The 20,574-nt window shown below is 37.4% G+C and overlaps 1 protein-coding gene and 1 long non-coding RNA gene across 3 annotated transcripts in view; one reads left to right on the forward strand and one right to left on the reverse strand.

Moving 5' to 3' along the window:
• The window catches only part of cnn (phosphodiesterase 4D interacting protein centrosomin), a 29,631-nt gene extending 13,432 nt beyond the window's left edge, over nucleotides 1–16,199 (reverse strand). The window contains exons 1-2 of one of the 2 annotated variants that reach the window (XM_018027291.2): nucleotides 15,105–16,199; nucleotides 6,604–6,656 (exon numbers count right to left, since the gene is read on the reverse strand). In XM_018027291.2, coding sequence (XP_017882780.1) covers nucleotides 6,604–6,656; nucleotides 15,105–15,226 — 175 coding nt within the window. In that variant the 5' untranslated portion in view covers nucleotides 15,227–16,199. Of the gene's footprint in view, nucleotides 1–282; nucleotides 491–6,603; nucleotides 6,657–15,104 lie in introns of those variants that run through there. The other variant, XM_018027292.2, reaches the window with a different exon arrangement.
• On the forward strand, nucleotides 16,089–17,643 carry LOC113464559 (uncharacterized). Its single transcript, XR_003389403.1, has 3 exons — nucleotides 16,089–16,452; nucleotides 16,689–16,813; nucleotides 17,028–17,643. It is a non-coding gene; the product is annotated as an uncharacterized LOC113464559 (long non-coding RNA).
• Nucleotides 17,644–20,574: the final 2,931 nt, after the last annotated feature.

A 20,574-nucleotide genomic window follows, 5' to 3' on the forward strand; every position in this document is an offset into this window, starting at 1 on the left:
TACTGTTTATAAAAAATTATACCATTTTCTATACAGATGAGTGAATCTCTCCTGTTATCTTATACCTAAATCTCATTGACCTTTAAATGATCCCTATCAATTTCCATGCTGCAAGTATAAAGTAACGTTCGCAATTGCTAAATTGCATCGTGACGAAGATCTTGGAGAATAGCATGTGCTCTATATATGCCAAGCAAGTAGTCGTTGTTATAATTGTTTTTAAGGAATGTATCGAAAATCGTGATCGTGTGGAGACGACAATTTTAAATAAGATTTCCGTACCGAACATAACGTGGACCTGTATTGGTCGATCTTGGATGTTCCCGCCGGAGGTCGAAGCGTCTTGGCGCGACCTACCGCATCCCATGCCACGTGGAACGGGTCCGAAGTCATCACATTTCACAGCCTACTCAAAGGTTAAAATTAAAAAACCGAGAAAGAACACGGATAAAGAACAGCGACTGTTCCCTGAGTGATATTGCAGGTCCTTCCACGGCGAGCGTGCAAGCACGAACTGAGATAGAACGGCAGAGCAGCGCCGAAGTTTACATCGCAATAACGTGTAGTTAAAATTATATTCGTAACGTATATCGTTTCACGTGCCCGGTATATAGGCAGTAGTTTCAAGGATTCGTCGAACCGAACCTACACGGGGCTACGATGGATCGTGATTGAATAGTTTCCTGCCAACTTTCGCCGAGTCGATTTGCAAATAGAGTAGTTGAGAAAAATTCGATTCCAAGCCGCTGGAAATAGGAAAGGTGAACTCGGTTAATAATATTTTTCGTAATCGCCTCTTCTGAAAACTAAAACCGAAAGCCTCGGGGTCGTTAATCTCAGAAAATGACGTTAGCGTGTTAAGTGTAAATTGTTACACCTACGCAAAAAGGGGAATTTTCTAAAATTAGTGCAACAGAAAATAAACCGATCGATATGCAGTATTGGTAAAAAGGAAAAAGTAGTGATAGTGAAATTTGATTTCATGTAAAAAATCTTTAATTAAAAATAGACGTTTACACTTATTGAACATTGAATTGTATTTATAATTGTCGTTCGATGTATCTGTACTGTGAGAAATAGGAAATACGGAATTTTCCTTTGAAATCAATTTTCTGGTCAAAATGTCAAAGCACTAGGCTAATTTTAAACTTCCCAGACAAAGTTATGAAAGCTCTTCGACAATATTAGCATCCCTACTGGTTATATGTAGATTCAATTTGAATGAATTAAATTGCATAGTGCTTATTTATTTATTGCTATTAATAAACAGAAACAGATACTCCCTCTGTCCGAAAATATGTTATACATTTATAAGAAAATCCTTTGAGCATATACAACTAGAGAGAGACAGTTACTACGAATGTCGTGTTATCTCTCTCTAACTGTGCCTTATTAGCTGCTCGCTATTTCCCGATTGAGGCTTCTCCAATTAAAAAAAATATCGTCTGCCATGTACTTTGCGTACTTTTTTAATTGGAGAAGCCTGAATCGACGGGAAATGAATGAAGAACCAATAAGGTGCAGTTAAAGGTAGATAGGACGATATTCATAGTAGCTACATGAAACTTCGCCAAATACAATTTATATTTTTTTATGTTTAATTCTAGTTTTATTTAATTTCTTTTTCATATTTTCGTACAGAGGAATTATTTCATTTTGTAAATATGCTTGCTTACAGAATACAATTGTATATCCTATACAAACAGATTAGTATCTTATTCAATGTACATTAAAAAACACATGATAAAAGATTCTCAAGTGGAAAGTAAATATTCTAAAATCTTTGAATGGATCCACAGGAAGTTGTAGTATCCTTCTAGTACGCAGTTCCCTCTTATGGTTGTAACATAATTATGGTTCGAATTCCAAGCGAGTCCTGTTTCCACTCGAATTCTACCCCCGGAGTTCCTCTTCAACCGTGGCCCACCACATGTGCCAAGTCCTACTGGTATGAATTACTTTTTGTCTACGCACGTGTTCGGGACAGAAAGAAAACTTCCGAGAAAAGTAGCATCGAGTTTAGCTTTAATAAAACGTTCGTGACATAACTACTAACCCTCGTCAAAAATCCCTAAATCAGAACACGTCAAGCTCCCACCTCGTTTAAGTGGTAAAGTTTCTGCCTCGCTAGTAAAGGGTTAAATGTCAGCGAAGCTTGAGGTCGAAATCTCACCCGCCCACGTGCCGTCTACCCTCACGAACTAGAGTTAGAAACTCTTCGAGTGCATCGAGGAACTATCAGTAAAGTTGAACGGCCACCGAAAAGGTCGCCGGTGGTTGGCGAATAATAGCTATCGCTACGACAGGGTTTCTGTGATTCGATGGTTCCCGGCATCGATCAACGAGTTCCCGTGATTTAAGTATCGGTGCATGTGCAATATCGACTCGGTCCGAGACTCCGAGCGGACGCGGAGCTCGCGTATTTATAGATGACACATTTAGGCCAGAAGCAGTCGTTTGAACTATCTTTATTTTGGCAGACCGCTCTCTCCAGCCCCCATCGCGTCGGTCTACGCCTGTCTGAGGTGTCCGACGAGCCTGACCGACAACGAGCGCGCAACGTTCGCTGTAATTAAATCCGCGAGAACCCGTCCCGGTGAACATGAGCGCACGCAATTGTAATTTCACCGGTTAGCATCGGCCTATTAATTGTAGACCACGGGTCGAGACTCAGAAATGGTCGGTCGGACACCGTCGTGCCGGCTATTTCGGGTCGCTTCAACCGGCGTTGCGACACTGTATGTTAGCAGGCTTGCAAATGATCGCAGAATGTGTTACTTTAGGAAATATAATTAGATAGTTTCTATCGTACCCTAATTAATCAGCTGAGAATTATTTTTGGAACAAATAGAATTACACGTTTATCACTGAGAAAATTAGAAAAATCCCTCAAAGTATTGTAAAAGTTATGATATTTAATAAATGTTCTTGCATTTTCAAGCAGCTTTGTATAAGTCTTCAAAAAAATTAACTAAGAATCATTTTTGGTAGAAATAGGAGTATGCGTTTATCACCAAGAAAATTCGAAAAATTTGCAAAGTATTGTCAAACTTATCCTACAATATCTACTAAATAATCTTGTATTTCCAGGCAGCAAATTTTTGTGTAAATCTTAGGGAAAATCGATAAGGATTCGCGACCTGATTTAATTCCTGAAGACTACTACACCCTAACGTACTGAGATGATGTTAGTGCGTCAATCGGTGCAGCCACTGCTAGTTGACGCTTTAATTTACGGGCTCGCTTTATCGCGAAGGTTGTTACCGGCACGTGTCGCCATAGTTTGTATGTTCGTGTCAGTCAGATCCGACGGATATCAGATTCCGTTAATCGACTTAGGTAGGAACATTAAGCAACACGCTTTGAAATCTGATACTTAAGTCCTCGAATCTTGATCGATCGATCGATATGAAAATTGCATTTGCAAGATCGTAGTATACCCAATTAACGAATTTATCATCTTGAGGCTATCAGACAATAGCTAATTTATTTTTAGATCGCGTAAATTAATCTTGAAGGCGAAACCTCAATGATTAAAGTTTATTGTCCCTGCCACGTGCGTTAATATATAAAAATAGCACTAGTGTTCGAATTCTCATTCACTCCATGAAGACACCAGGTTTTCGTAGACACGTAGGCGTCTGGCTTGATCCCAATCATGTCAAAATATAAATGAAAATGACACGGAGCTGATGTTTAGAAATGGTCAATTAACTCTGAACGCAATCTACCGAGTCGCTATTTAATCACTCAACTTATATAGTGTGGCGCTTAGAAATTGCTTACCTAAGCAACGTCAAGTTTAGTGACTCGTCCGTCGTCTAATCTAAGCAGAAAATATAAGAGAGATTCGCATATCGAATTCCTTGATCATTTAATAGTAATCCGATACGATGTCAAATAATTGTTCAAATCTAAAACTAAATAAATAAACGAGATAAAGAATCACAGAAATGGGAGAAGGTTGATGTTAACGAAACGAAGGAAAATCCGTAATAGTATCCTGTCTATAAAGTTTACTTAGTATTCCGGTATTCGACACAAAATTCGCATTCCGTGCTGCGCAGCGGGCAAAAGTTTGCACGATAGGAGAGTTCGGCCAGCTGTGGAAACAAACAATCGATTTTCTTGGACAATGCACCCTAGAGTGCAACGTGTCCTATCTAAGAGCTAGGATCGGATTTGTTGAACGTGGAAATTGTTCGCGAATGTGGCGAATAACCCGCCGCGAGAACCACAGGGCAACGCGTGACAGAAATAAATACAGAGTCGCGACACGTTTTCCCTGCTCCCTCCGACAACGGGAACCACCGAAATAAATGGACCACCGCTTCCTGTAATTTGAGATCGCGAAAAACGATTCTCTATGATGGATCCCGACTCCTTGTTTACCTGAACAAGCTACTACATGTGATAAACTTGGGCAGTAACACAGGATGATTCGATGCTGACAGATGATACAACGTGAGAGTATTTTCCTTTTACAGTAGCCTTTGAACTGTGAAAAGATTCTAGTTTGCGTATCTTCATCATATCATAATTCTTGAATGATAATTCTACAATGAATAATGTGTCTATGTAGCTTTACTTGAATTTGCAAGTTATGTTAGACATTTTGAAAATTTATGACGAAGCATTCCAGAGCTCGTCGTCTACACGATGCGATAAAGTTGAGTTGCTATATATAAGCTCTTATCACCCTTGCGTCTTAAAAAAGGCAGCAAAGGAATTTCGATGCCACAGTCATCCCTTTGTAACAGAAACATTCCTGACCTGGACAAGAATCAGAAGCACGTTTCAAATCCGCTATTCTTGAAATTCGTGAAAATCGATAAGTACGCAGAAATCCGAGGAATCTTGTATCCCGTTAGTCTAACGAGGACGAGCCTGTGAAATTTAACTAATCCGCCTAGCGAAATCGCGTCGAGCCGACGACTCCACCAATTATCCTCTCGTAATCGTTCGATCTCTCGGAAATTACTATTCTTCGCGCGTTTTATCCGAGCAATGCGACGGGGAACGCGGAATTTAAGAGCGCGTTGGACGCAGCTGTCGCGAAACGAAGCGCGATTGTGTTTCGGCGCGCGAACGAAAACCGTGCGCGCGCGATCTTTATCTATAGATCGCGGATCACGGAAACGTGGATAGAACCGGAGCGAGATGTTGGCACAGATTCGTATACCAAGGGCCAAATTTATGCGTAACTACAAAGCGGCCTGGCTGATATAGCTGGTTTTTGGCTATCGGCCACCGCTCCACCGGTGCTGAAACTACTGAAATTGTTTTTCACTTCTAAAAAGCTCCAATAAACCTAGATATTTATTCGGTCGTTACACGATGGACGTTGCGAAAGAGTCCAACGTGAATTCGATTCCAAGTTTGTGATTTGTTTGGGAGATACGAACGAGTTTACAGCTGTTTCTTCAAAAGCATAAATGCTTCGTGTGTAATTATGAGCGTGACCACCCCTGGCGTAGACGAGAGATTACGTCGGTGTCTGCGTGGATGTAAAATAGCTGTACCGCGTGAAACAAGGTTCGTTGCCCTGTTTCCATCGCGATAGATACAATTACCGAGACGCCACGCCGTGCGAATTCTCGCCGGTTTTATTGGTCCAAGTGACCCAGCGACTGTGTGTGGATCTCTTTAGGTGGTGAAGCTGACTTCTCAAGATAAATGTTAATATTATATATTTATCAATTGATTCCTTTTCGAGCTACGATCTCATTCTACCTCTTCTTATTTCCCAATGCTCGCACCTTATATGTATTCATACACTGTTTTATTTTTAAATCTTAACACAAAGCTTCCTCTTGTTCACCTTTTTTTTATCACCTTGTATCATTTCTCTTTCTACCGTTTATATGATATATGTTTGAAATTCCCAAACAATAGAAATTATTTGATACACAGTGAAATACCTAAACATGTTTCAATCGTTATTTTATAATAATGATTATGTTCATTTGTTTTTTAACACGTGTATAGAAAGTAACATAATTTATTTCTCATTGAAATGGGAATATAAATACGTATCTCTAGTTAGTGCGATTAAGATCTCCGCTGGAAATAAATTACTGGGACGTGTGATCATTTTCATAGGACATAGCAGCTGTTCGTCACTTATTAACGTTGTCGATAGAGGGTCAATTGCTCAAGGGAAATTGTTAATAAAGGTAGTTTCGTTAGGGAAGGTAGCTGCTGATCGTTCCATTGTCAACCTTAATATCGGTGACCTCACATTTAAGCAATCAGATAATCCGCTGGGATATTTGTACGTGATACGTTCACCCAGGTCTATAAGTAACAAATATGATCGACTCCCTTGCGTAACTATCTGTCTTGATCGGACACCGTGAAATTATATCCGGCCTATTCTGATATTAATAGTCGGCTAAAAGATAATTTAACGAGTCATTGCTCGGCGAATCGTTATATCAATTTCAACGCATCATTTGCTGCGATCAAGATGCATTTGAAAATTCATTTGTGTATCTTTTTCGTAACCTTGTTCCTCAAATATCCGATACATGTGACCTAATGCATATTTAAACCAGCAATTTGTAATAAATACGTATAAATATTATAATATATTGTACTTACCGTTTAATAGTAATGGGGTAGCCATTGTAATGTCCTGCAGCGACATGTTTGTACTGTAACAAAAAAATAACAATAGTAATTAATCACAGAAATATTAAACATCTTATATGTAATACATTATATATTAAAATTAATGTATTTCTTTAAAAAAAAGAGGTGTAGAATTAAAGGGATAAGATTAGAACATTATATTGAAAAGCAGAGATTTCTCTTCCTGTTTTGTCAAAGCGATAATGAAAGACAGAAGGTTGAGGACTGTTTATTCTGGGAATAGGGCTAAGAATGGAGAGGTGGAACGTGGGTCCCTTCTGATCCCACAGGAAATAGACACTACGAACTACACCAAATTAGATGAAACTTTTAAAAAGGATCAAGATAAAGGTTACTTTCTATTTCGAGAACGAGAATCGGTCGAGAGGACCGAAACATCAGTCGACGAAGAGGTCCGCGCATAGATAAAGGATTAATCAGTCTAAGCAGTCGAAGAACCTGACCGGAATTTCGATTCATTGATTCTAATGGGATAGAATTCTGAGCAGATCGAATATTTAAATTACGCTTCACCTTCGTAGGTTTGTTATTGCATTTTAAGAATCTCAAGATCATGCAAGTAACATCCAACAACTGGCCTTCCACTCCGAAAGTGCATACTTGCGTCGTTAGCCAGCAGGTGCGGTTTAAGAAGGGATTTGATATAATTAAACGCGACCCATATTTTCGACGCGATTCTCATCCTTCTAACGAAACAGGGCTTAATTTGATGCGAAACCGTTTATGTGACATGTCAGTGATATATGGCCACGTGGCCGGTTGACGTAGCTAGCGAGCAATAAGGAAATGCAGAATTTCCAGAGAAAGGTTTAATTTAGATTTCATCCAAACGCTATTCCTGCTGACCGGTGGTGAAATGCGAAATGAGTAATTAGCGGATAACGTCCCTCCAGCGGGACTTGTCGCGAGTCTTAACAAGTTCTCGGAGTTCCTCTATTATTTGCGAGCACCGTGCAGTCTGGACAGACCGGCCCACCGTCGGCTGACGCACCGCACTTAGAAATTCTCTTCATATATTAAAAAAGTATCATATTTTTAGTTCCATAAAAAATTCCAAGAAACACTCGTATTGCAAAATGAATTTTCAACTAAATGAAAATGAAGAAATCTTATTATTTCTAGTGTAAGAAAAAGAAGGCTGTTGAACGAACAAAGACAAGTTCACGCGTACAAATTAACGCGGACATTTGAAGTTAAAAATGACATACAGCGAGAGACCTCCAAGCGACTCATCAGTGTTCTTCTTCTTTCCATTGGTTAAAAGTCGAGGGAGGGCCGGCGGCGACGAGTCGTTTTTCAACGAGGTCTATTTGCAAACCGTGAGCGTACGTAATCTCGTTCACCTCGCCGGCGTGTAATCGTGGCCATCCTCTACCGCACCCTAACATCCGACTCTAATATATTAAGCGCAACCCCTTACGTTCGCGTAAAACAAATCCGAATCCGGACTTCTCAGAATCTGAGAACGCCTCAGAAGTCCGTCGGAGGCCGGAACGATCGGGGAACAAGCGAACCAAAGGGTGACACTTTGCTGATATTATTATTGCCCAGTTTACGAGACAGGGTTGCTTTACTTAAAGAGATCAGCCAACCGCGACGCCCACGGTTTACCACAAACTTCGCACGTGAGGTTCTAAATTCAAAAGAAAACGAAACGTTCTTTAGAATAAACTTCAGATTTAGTTAGACTGTTTTGCTAGTTTTAAGTCGGCCGCTAATAAATGATTCAAAATAACAGCAGTCCGGAGCTGAGGATTAAAGACGATGAGTCACTGTGGACTAACAAGTACAATTGATTTCATTTTCTTATGCATTTAATTCTGACAATGAAATGAATTAGGAATTTATAGGAAAATAAATAGTACTTTATGGAATATACATGCTGTTGAACGAACAAAGACAAGTTCACGCGTACAAATTAACGCGGACATTTGAAGTTAAAAATGACATACAGCGAGAGACCTCCAAGCGACTCATCAGTGTTCTTCTTCTTTCCATTGGTTAAAAGTCGAGGGAGGGCCGGCGGCGACGAGTCGTTTTTCAACGAGGTCTATTTGCAAACCGTGAGCGTACGTAATCTCGTTCACCTCGCCGGCGTGTAATCGTGGCCATCCTCTACCGCACCCTAACATCCGACTCTAATATATTAAGCGCAACCCCTTACGTTCGCGTAAAACAAATCCGAATCCGGACTTCTCAGAATCTGAGAACGCCTCAGAAGTCCGTCGGAGGCCGGAACGATCGGGGAACAAGCGAACCAAAGGGTGACACTTTGCTGATATTATTATTGCCCAGTTTACGAGACAGGGTTGCTTTACTTAAAGAGATCAGCCAACCGCGACGCCCACGGTTTACCACAAACTTCGCACGTGAGGTTCTAAATTCAAAAGAAAACGAAACGTTCTTTAGAATAAACTTCAGATTTAGTTAGACTGTTTTGCTAGTTTTAAGTCGGCCGCTAATAAATGATTCAAAATAACAGCAGTCCGGAGCTGAGGATTAAAGACGATGAGTCACTGTGGACTAACAAGTACAATTGATTTCATTTTCTTATGCATTTAATTCTGACAATGAAATGAATTAGGAATTTATAGGAAAATAAATAGTACTTTATGGAATATACATAGCAGTGGGAAAAATAGTAGTTATAGAAGCTAATTATGAACAGATAAAGGAAATTGATCATCTGCGTCGTTTGTAAAACTACAATTGGTCGCAATAGAGATTAGTTACATAATTCATAACTCATTTCAGAATAGGCAAACATAGCATCGTCGCGTTTCATGCATAAAAATGAACGATTTAATTTGATACAAATTATTTTGTATAACTATTTATCGATAAAGATTAGTTATAAAGACTTCATTATTGTAAAAGATTATTATTAAAGTGCTAATAATACCCAAGTTCTATCCATCGATTGAAGAAAAATCAAATTGAGCTCGATAACTGATGTCACTAATTTTTGTCATCTAATACTCCGAACTTAATAATACATGAGTAACTTGGAGGAGCTATGAAGAAATTGTTGAGGATGGAAAACAATTACATGAAATGACGCACAAAGTTGTCGTCATCTAACAAGATGGACGGTGGTTGTGTAAGTAATCAATACTGGAGAGCAGATATGGTGGCATGGACCGAAACAGGAGCGTGCAGTTCGAGCTTTAATCTCGCTTGTATAAGACGCATTTTTCTATAAGGCTTGCTGAATCACAGAGTGACTATACATTAGATTAATTATTTATTCCATCACTTATTGCATTGTTCAGAATATGTAAAGAACACAAGAAAATATTAATATCATATTTTAAACTCGTGAATCCAAGCAACATTTCTTCAAATAAAACATATATCACGTTATCACTCAAAGGTTAACAAGAAGTTCATTGATATTTCATATGTTTTGAACATTGAAATATCACTTAAATAAAATCTATTCAATAATAAGATCATGCTTTAATTTGAATTCGCTGAATTATAACTTGCAATGGAATTAAATGAAACAATTCGCCAATAATTTGTCACAATATGACTACGATTAGCCTTGTGATTCTATTGCAAGTAACACCTTAAACGACATTTAAACGCAGTATCATCGCAGACAGTACGGTGTTGAACGATATTAAAACGAGCACATTCACGTCGGCGACGTGTAAAATTCGCTCAATTACCGGATCGTTAAACGTATTAGCTTGCCTAGTTAAACAATTAGCTCGGTCCTGTCGAATAGAAACGTTGTTTATGATGCGATACGGACCGGCTAGCTGGCTTATTCTTATGCACGATTGAGTGGGTGTCCGGTGGGCGAAATAGTTCATTAAGGCTTTAATTAATGCACGGGACACTTGGTGAACGCATACATAATGTATCCGTACAATTGAGTCTGACATATCGCAATACTCGATATAACACAGTCTTTGTCGTTATTTCAACAAATGGAGATGTGTTTTCAAGTAAACGCCCTGTATTGAATGTAAATTAAAGGAATTTTGTATTAATGTGGATTATAAATCACCTAACAACACGATTGTGTCTATGCGACGTATTGACAGAATGATATTACGAAGTGACTAGCATAATCGTAGGGTGCGTTGACCTCTTGCAATCTAGAATAAAGTACAATTGAATGCGCAGTGCTATTAATTTAAATGTACTGTTTTCCTGTGAAGAAACATGTATTCGTGTGTTTTATCATTACATAAATAACTGGTACAAAAAGTAGCAGCTGGTTTATTAAAACTTGAGGGACGTACTCCAATTTTTAATAGTTTTAATATGTCAGTTAGTCAAGTAATAAAATAAGTTCTAATAAAATTTTATTTAATGCTAAACGAAATAATTTGTAAGTCGAGACAGGAATTCTACAAGCTAGAAGCTCGAATAAGGTAATAAGCAAACAGAGGATTTAATCGTCTTCGATACTTTCGCGGCGTATAAACAGCTTGCTAAGCGAATTACTGCTCATTAGGGTTTGCTTATGACTCACTTTACGAACAGAACAACAATCGGCATTTGTACCCGAGGAATCTATATGCAAACCTCTTGGTACATTTCCTATTTCGTATCAGTCAACACGTACTAAATAAATAGTATCATACTTTACTTTAACCAATACGTAGATAATACATGTACGTGCTTCGTCTCACGTGCAAAAGACTTCATTATTGTAAAAGATTATTATTAAAGTGCTAATAATACCCAAGTTCTATCCATCGATTGAAGAAAAATCAAATTGAGCTCGATAACTGATGTCACTAATTTTTGTCATCTAATACTCCGAACTTAATAATACATGAGTAACTTGGAGGAGCTATGAAGAAATTGTTGAGGATGGAAAACAATTACATGAAATGACGCACAAAGTTGTCGTCATCTAACAAGATGGACGGTGGTTGTGTAAGTAATCAATACTGGAGAGCAGATATGGTGGCATGGACCGAAACAGGAGCGTGCAGTTCGAGCTTTAATCTCGCTTGTATAAGACGCATTTTTCTATAAGGCTTGCTGAATCACAGAGTGACTATACATTAGATTAATTATTTATTCCATCACTTATTGCATTGTTCAGAATATGTAAAGAACACAAGAAAATATTAATATCATATTTTAAACTCGTGAATCCAAGCAACATTTCTTCAAATAAAACATATATCACGTTATCACTCAAAGGTTAACAAGAAGTTCATTGATATTTCATATGTTTTGAACATTGAAATATCACTTAAATAAAATCTATTCAATAATAAGATCATGCTTTAATTTGAATTCGCTGAATTATAACTTGCAATGGAATTAAATGAAACAATTCGCCAATAATTTGTCACAATATGACTACGATTAGCCTTGTGATTCTATTGCAAGTAACACCTTAAACGACATTTAAACGCAGTATCATCGCAGACAGTACGGTGTTGAACGATATTAAAACGAGCACATTCACGTCGGCGACGTGTAAAATTCGCTCAATTACCGGATCGTTAAACGTATTAGCTTGCCTAGTTAAACAATTAGCTCGGTCCTGTCGAATAGAAACGTTGTTTATGATGCGATACGGACCGGCTAGCTGGCTTATTCTTATGCACGATTGAGTGGGTGTCCGGTGGGCGAAATAGTTCATTAAGGCTTTAATTAATGCACGGGACACTTGGTGAACGCATACATAATGTATCCGTACAATTGAGTCTGACATATCGCAATACTCGATATAACACAGTCTTTGTCGTTATTTCAACAAATGGAGATGTGTTTTCAAGTAAACGCCCTGTATTGAATGTAAATTAAAGGAATTTTGTATTAATGTGGATTATAAATCACCTAACAACACGATTGTGTCTATGCGACGTATTGACAGAATGATATTACGAAGTGACTAGCATAATCGTAGGGTGCGTTGACCTCTTGCAATCTAGAATAAAGTACAATTGAATGCGCAGTGCTATTAATTTAAATGTACTGTTTTCCTGTGAAGAAACATGTATTCGTGTGTTTTATCATTACATAAATAACTGGTACAAAAAGTAGCAGCTGGTTTATTAAAACTTGAGGGACGTACTCCAATTTTTAATAGTTTTAATATGTCAGTTAGTCAAGTAATAAAATAAGTTCTAATAAAATTTTATTTAATGCTAAACGAAATAATTTGTAAGTCGAGACAGGAATTCTACAAGCTAGAAGCTCGAATAAGGTAATAAGCAAACAGAGGATTTAATCGTCTTCGATACTTTCGCGGCGTATAAACAGCTTGCTAAGCGAATTACTGCTCATTAGGGTTTGCTTATGACTCACTTTACGAACAGAACAACAATCGGCATTTGTACCCGAGGAATCTATATGCAAACCTCTTGGTACATTTCCTATTTCGTATCAGTCAACACGTACTAAATAAATAGTATCATACTTTACTTTAACCAATACGTAGATAATACATGTACGTGCTTCGTCTCACGTGCGTTTTAAAGGCGTAAAAAATGTAAAAAGAATGTAAACTACCAACTTTTTACTCTGTAAGCCAAGTTAGGATGTTTTCTATATTTATGACTGTTAGAAGTCAACGATTTTGAAATTCACGAATACAAAAGGAAAGAAACGAATATTTAGTAGTTCCTTTGAGATCTCTAGACCACAATGAAACATTTGATGTTGTTATTTGAAGCTGTCAAACCGGGCCCTGCTGTCAGTGCATCGAGGGACCAACTGAGCAAGCCTTTACCCCGAAATAATCACGGCAAACAAACTATACTAATTTAGGGAACTGAAAGGAATAGGGTACATCCTTTACGTGGCTCAGTTGTTTTAGCGGCAAGTCACAAAGAATTCATTTGTTTTTTTGTTATAAAATTCGTAATATCCGATTCTTATTATTCTAACGAAAACCGTATTAAAATCCTTATGATCTCCATTATCTGAGAATGACATCATATAACTAACAAAGTAAATCGCTTTAACGAATACATACTGACAGTTTTCTTCGTTCTACAACCGTATAAGTATGAATCACTGTTGAACCTGATAACTGCATTACATTTCATGCAGTTCTTAATGTTGAATACCATCTTTCCCCAAATTTATATCTAATAATATGTATGTTTTATTAATATGNTTAAAGTCTGTACAACGTGGTATAGTTAAAGAAAAACGTATGAAAAACGTTAAGATCTTGAAATTTTGCTACTAACGAATATCTTATAAATGAATACATACTAAAATTAATTCTCTGGATTATTACAGAAGATATTAATAAAATACTCCAAATATTTTCAACCTTTAGAGCGGGATTTTTAGTTAACACAACCGTACCTGTTCCGTTCGAGGGACAAAAGTTAAGAAAATGGAGACTTCGTTGGGATAGTTTATGGCGAGTAGGTGCGGGAAAGTAGCTTTTGAGGATTGAAGTTCTTTTCTATTTTCATGACATTTTTCCTTTATCCCTCGTACTTTAATGACCGACCTTGCCATAAACTAAAGTACTGAAGGGTATCAAGCAATCAGTTAAGCCGGCTTAATAGTCCGTCATGCGACGACTACTTAGCGGAACTTTTTGCATTCGTCAGGTCCCTTCGAAGGCTCCACATGTTTCGGAAGACGTAAGTCCCACTCCGCTACGTAGTGGGGGTGCGTTTTTTAAAACTCGCGAAACTCGCTAGACAAAGAAAAAGAGGAAAAGAGCTGAAGACGCAGGACAAATCGAAACAAAGCAATCGACAGCAGTAGGTCAAAATCAATTATTATTAACAGCTATCTAAAATCAACTAGCATTAGCGTCGAGCTTTCGCATCGAAAGAACATAAGACTAATATTCGGGTCTTAAAAATTTCTCGAGAACATTCGTGTCGATAGCGAACATACGGAAATCGTGTACAGTCCACTTCCTAGTTTTGAATTAGGTGCACAACATCAATTTTGCGTGCATCACCAGTACAAAATTAATGATTTTTATTATTTTGGATTGGAAGCTTGTGGAATGCATATCCAAAGGTTTCAAATAATATTATGCGAATAATAAAATAAAAAAGATATTTGTAACAATTAGAACCATTTAGATTCTTAATTTTAGTATATTACGTTATAAACAATAATTCTTTTTACTTTTTGTGTCTATATTAATAATATATAACGTTCAATATTTCGTATGTACGTTACTTTTGACAGGGATTGTATAGCCAATACATCCTTAAAACGCATCCCTCTTAATTCGTCTCCTTACAATATATTACAAATTCAAGTCATTCAGTCTAGTCTTAATACGTATTTTGTATCAAGTCCTTCATGAAAGAACGGAGTTAGTCTATAACGATAATATCCGTCTAACTACTCACGACAGAGTTACACGTCATTTCGTTACACACGACTGGTTGAAGTGTCATGAAGGCAATGTTATAAGGCAATAAATGTAAAACAGCAGAAGAGCATTTAGAACTGCCCAATGAAATCAGCGGATATGTACTTACTTTCGGAACGGGCTGTAAATGCTACCCCAGACGCTGGATCTGGTCGGCGAGGGTGGACTGTTTTGGCTTTGATTGGAATATCCGTAGCCGGCGAAAAACATGTTGCGGTAATTGTTCCTCATTGGTATAACGCACGAGAATAATTTCCGTGTGAATATAAAAAGAAACGAATCGAATGGTCCTCGATCGGAGGGATAGACAGGCAATCCCGCGCGTTTATATACAAAACGAACTTATCGATAAAACTATAACAACAACGGTAACAACAATAAACGATAATAACGTTAGTAATAATAATAGTCCTATGAGATAATACTACAGCAAGTTGTACTTTGAATGAACAGCTTTGGCACGTTTATTTGGCACACGGTGTCAATGTACTCGGGCTCTCAGAGGAGCATATCAACGCGATCGGCACCGATCAGTGTCATTTCAGTCAGTCTTATTAGAAAACAGGAAATCTGGAGTTCACTGTTTTTGGAAACGACGATCGTCCGCGTCTCGGCCCGGTGCCGTGACCTAGTGGACGGTCGAAAAGTCTGTTTTTCCTCGGACGAAACTGTGTTACCGCGGCGACCTATATGCCCCTGGATCAATGCGGAGATAACTCTCGTTCACCCCAAAACGAAATTACGGATGATTGTCCACGGTACGCGTTTATTTAAACGCACGTTTTCTTTGTTTCCACAAGACACTCCTGTCCCAACCCAAGAGTCGTCCGATTTGCAGCTGAGGCAAAATAGCGACGAAAACACAGTCTGACACAAAAAGTCGAGTTCAGAAAAACGACGCTGTGTCACTGAATCAGCAGTTTGTATTTTAGCACAGTCCTCTTTGAGAAAAGTAATAGTAGCTTTCTTGCCGGGCGTCTATCGTCTTCCATCGCGTTGACGAACGAAATCACACTCTATCTCTCGACGGAAGACGAACGTCTAACTTGAGAAATCGTTTCTTCCCAAATCCCGCACTGCTACTTTAAGCTCGCTTGCTCCGTTCAGGCGTTGCCTTTATCGATAACGCGTGCACTTTCGACGAAACGAGACCGCGTGGATATCAGCACGGACCCTACTCTAGCGACAGATTGAACGCGACTGAACGCAGACGACGCTACGACACGACGTCACGACACAGACAAGACATGGGTCCCGATCGAGGGGAGGCACGAGCGGAGGGTTTAAGGTCGGAAGATTCGTGCGGCTGGTCGAAGAGCAAACGGAGGCCGAGCGCGATGGACCCCAACCACGAATAGGTCGACCCGAGAGCAGCGGGTGGAAGGGAAGCGGTGGAGTGCAGATAAAGAGCAGACGTTGAACGGAGGGAGAGTCGTAGGACAAAAACAGATAGAGCGGTAAGGGTTGTTAGGAGAAACGTGGCCTGCTGCGTGCGGTCAAACGCAGTGCTCCTCAATTTATGCGATGCAGCTCTATGTTATAAAAAGCGTTCCCAAAAACACAGGAATATTAAAGAGAGAAATAAAGATTTAAAATCATTCGAAATATAAGTGAAAATACTATAACCATCCAAGCATTTATGAACTATTTGATATAAGACTGAATGTACATCAAATTTTGACTCTTCCATTAGATTTTTGAATTGAGGCTCGATGGAGAAACGATAAGGGAATGTTTGGGAATAATCCATTTTTCTGGGTGAAGATAAGGCCTTGAATTAGGGGAGTTCGGATGATAACGATAATGGAAACGTTAAAGGTGATAATTTGAACACAGCTGCTACATAATGATAAAACTGGCTGCTTTTTATTGACTTAATTTTTATGGGGAAGTAGAAGTTGTTATGAATCATATTTTTCAAATGAAATTTAATGAATTTCTGAGACTTAATACCCTCATAGATTACGTACCACGTATTACTTGGTTTATCTGCTTACTTCGTCGACTTATGATTTTATTTTTCTGATAACAGCCCATCCTGCAAGGCGTATGGATGATTCGTAACAGCGTAATTCCCATCGTGCAATTATTATTGAGCAAAGTAAGCGGAATGTAGTATGGAGAACAGGAATTTGAGAACCATTGAAGTGAACCCTTGTTCAGTAGAAATAGTAATTATTTAAATAAACAGGAAATCTCTTTCATTATTTATTATAAATAATAGATTAACAATACACAACCCTTTCATGTTCTTTTTTCTACTTCATGTATATGTGTAATGCATCATAATATATGTATAATATTACATGACCTATAATATGCAATTTATAAGAAATAACAGGTACAGTACAAATCTCCAATTAATAATTATGGAATTTTACTATACATACAAACAAATTAATACAAACCTCTTAACTGCGATGCATGACTTATCGAATTATTAATACAAATTGTAATTTAACACTATGGATAAATATTATGGAAAGCGATATATAATTATGTTAACGCGATGAATACTCTATAGCATTGTAAAATAAGTATACACGTAATTCAACAATCATAACTACAATATGCAGTACGTGATAATTATTAACAAGCATTTCTAACCTTAAAATATATAATCTTACGAAATTTTATATAAAAATACGTGCGGTACCTTGAGTACACAAGTACATTTTCTTTTCTATTCAAAACGAGAAGAAGTGTATCAAAAAATTATGTAATTTTTAAGAACTATCACCACAGAAATAAAATACTTTGATGTGAATTTGTTGTAATCAACTATACTTCGTGGAAACTGTCGATAAAATTGTTTCCTACTCCGTACGATATATTACGTTCCATCAATAATTTAAAAAATATTCTTAATTTAAAATAAAAATTAATCACAGAAGCTATTGACATGAAAACTTCATTATTTCTTTGTTAAATATTTGTAGTTTCATTTGCTAATTACATATTTTTGTATATTTTACAAATTATTGATATAATAGTTTATACATATTTAATACAATCTTCGGTTTTATATGAAAATAAAGTAACTTAACTGCTGCAGTTTCGAGTTTGTCAAATACTATCACAAAGGAACACTGATAGATGTATCCAAACATTAACCCTTGCTTTGAAAAAAGCATACATCGCACATAATATATAATATTATACAAATTTACTTACAAATCGAAATGATTTATTGTAGCAACTGTGTCGTCCATCTTGCACACGACTCCTTAACACTGATTAACAAAAGAAAAGTATATGAAAAAACAAAAACTACACGCACTTCCAAACCGTCAAATTTGAAAACAACTACTGACGCTAACACTGCACACTGCACGTGCCTCAATCAGTCCTACCAATGTTAAAGATTCGCTGATACTCGACGAATCAATTGAGATTTATATATGGCCTAAATATCATNGATTTGTAGAATAGATTAATTTTCTCGTATGGGATATAATTGAGTGTCATAGTAATCTTTCACACTAGTTGGGATGAACTTCTATCGGTGATGGTCCTGACATCGCTCGAATTAATCTATTTAATCTAAATTAACTTATTTGCCAAAATCTTCGATGATTTATTAAGGAAAACAATTTAACGCTAATAAAATAATCCGTGAACATAAAACGATCTCTTCATGACTTACCTTATAGATAGAGGATACCGCGTATTTAGTCTTTCAAAATTTCGGTCACAGAGTTTAGGCAAAAAGCATTTGCAGATAATAATAAAAGAATTACTACACGTAAATATTAGCAATAGTTATACAAAAACACTATTACGAGAACTTTTCTAATATGTAATAATTTTCATCCCTTACTACATTCTTCCTTTGTATCATTTCTATTCTCTTATATAACAAAGTCTATCTCCTCCACAAATATTCGTGGAATCGGACGATCGCGTCATTAAAAACAATTTAAGTTTACATAAGAAAATGATTGTACAAACATAAGTATTTTGTTTACACAATTGTCTTCGATGATATTAAGTACCATTTCATGTTAATATTGCTACATTCGAGAAATTAGTATTTTATTCAAAATATGTGAAAATTCATTCCATCACAGAATGAATATGTATTTACATAAATAGTGTGCGTTTTACAGATTTAATGTGTATTAAGTACTACAATTTTATAGATATGTTCATTTGAATGCTTCTATTGAGATGTAACAGCTACCCTCTCATAATGTATCTATCTATATGTATTAATAACGTTAAAAATGAGCTGATAATAAATATAGTATTTGTAGCAAATTTTCTTGTTTCTTTTATACGCATATGAAAAACAACATCAAATTTCGAAGTGTCCGTCTATTCCCTTACAACTTTACGTAATGTTCACGCAATCGAGAAGAAAATTATTATCTTCCGTTGACGAGCATAATTCACCGGTCGATTTGCGTTACGATTATTCGAACATTTAACCTTGGCCTTCATCTTTTCCGCAAAGCATTTTATTCGGGGTAATGACGCGTCCGCAGTCCTTATAACCGACTGAAAAATCCATATCGTACGTTTACTACGGCCCGCTAGACGCGAAAACCGGTTTCATTAAAACTTTTACGAGTAAACTGACTGTGCTCAGCTCAAGAAATTATCGGCTTCATCCCATTTTCTCGTTCACGATAAAAACCGTCAATGCATCTTCGGATATTTGCGTTCCGTGGTTAAACAATGGTAACAGTTCCTGACATCACGACATTCTCCGAATTTTGCTTATCTAATTGTTCCATCGTTTTAAAATCGCGTGCCTCGCGCTCGAACGCGACGTTAAAAATATAAAAGGAAAAGTTCAGATCTATAAAAGTCAATGCAACCGTTACTCGTTCGAATGTACTTGCGTATAAGGAAATTTGACTGCAGTCATTGTGTCTGACGCTTCTGATTTCAAACAGAAATTCCTATGTGGCGATACACACATACATACGCGTTACTCATGATGTAAAAAAAAAAAAGAACATCGGGAACATTGAGACGTAAATGCGCCATGCGTGTAGTTCCGCAGGACTCTTTATGTGCGACGTTGCGTTTCTACAAAACGTGAAATACAAACTCGTTCCTATTTAATATAGTGCGGAATAAGTAACGTAGAAGCTTTGTAAGGCAGTATTAAGCACGTGGGAACTTCGGTTTGACTTCCGTACTGAGTGCCTTTCTCGGGGGAGAATAATGAATATCGAGGAGCCGGATTTCTCAAACGCGAGAACGCTACACTTACGTAGCCACGACGACGGCGACAATGTTAAGGAAGAGAGTGCTCGATCGGATCGAAGAAATATCTTCGACAGCGTCTACAAGATGACTACTGTTGAGAGGTACGCCTATTTTATTAAATCAGAAAACAGGACTTAGGGAAAGCAGCAGGACTTATCAAGAGAGAATAAGGAAAATAGAAAGGATCTATATTATAGATTTTTTATTCAATCTTATACTTCATATATGGACAGTTCAATATTAGAACTGTAAACGTATTTAATTATTTACTGTCTTTATTTTTACTTGTAACCTGAAAAAATGAATAATGGACGAAACAAAAGACAACGGATGACGGGTTTCCTCGCCATCTTCATTCC

This window comes from Ceratina calcarata, unplaced genomic scaffold (genome assembly GCF_001652005.2).
Source record: "Ceratina calcarata isolate Rehan_Ccalc_2016 unplaced genomic scaffold, ASM165200v1 scaffold419.2, whole genome shotgun sequence".
Lineage (NCBI taxonomy): Eukaryota > Metazoa > Arthropoda > Insecta > Hymenoptera > Apidae > Ceratina > Ceratina calcarata.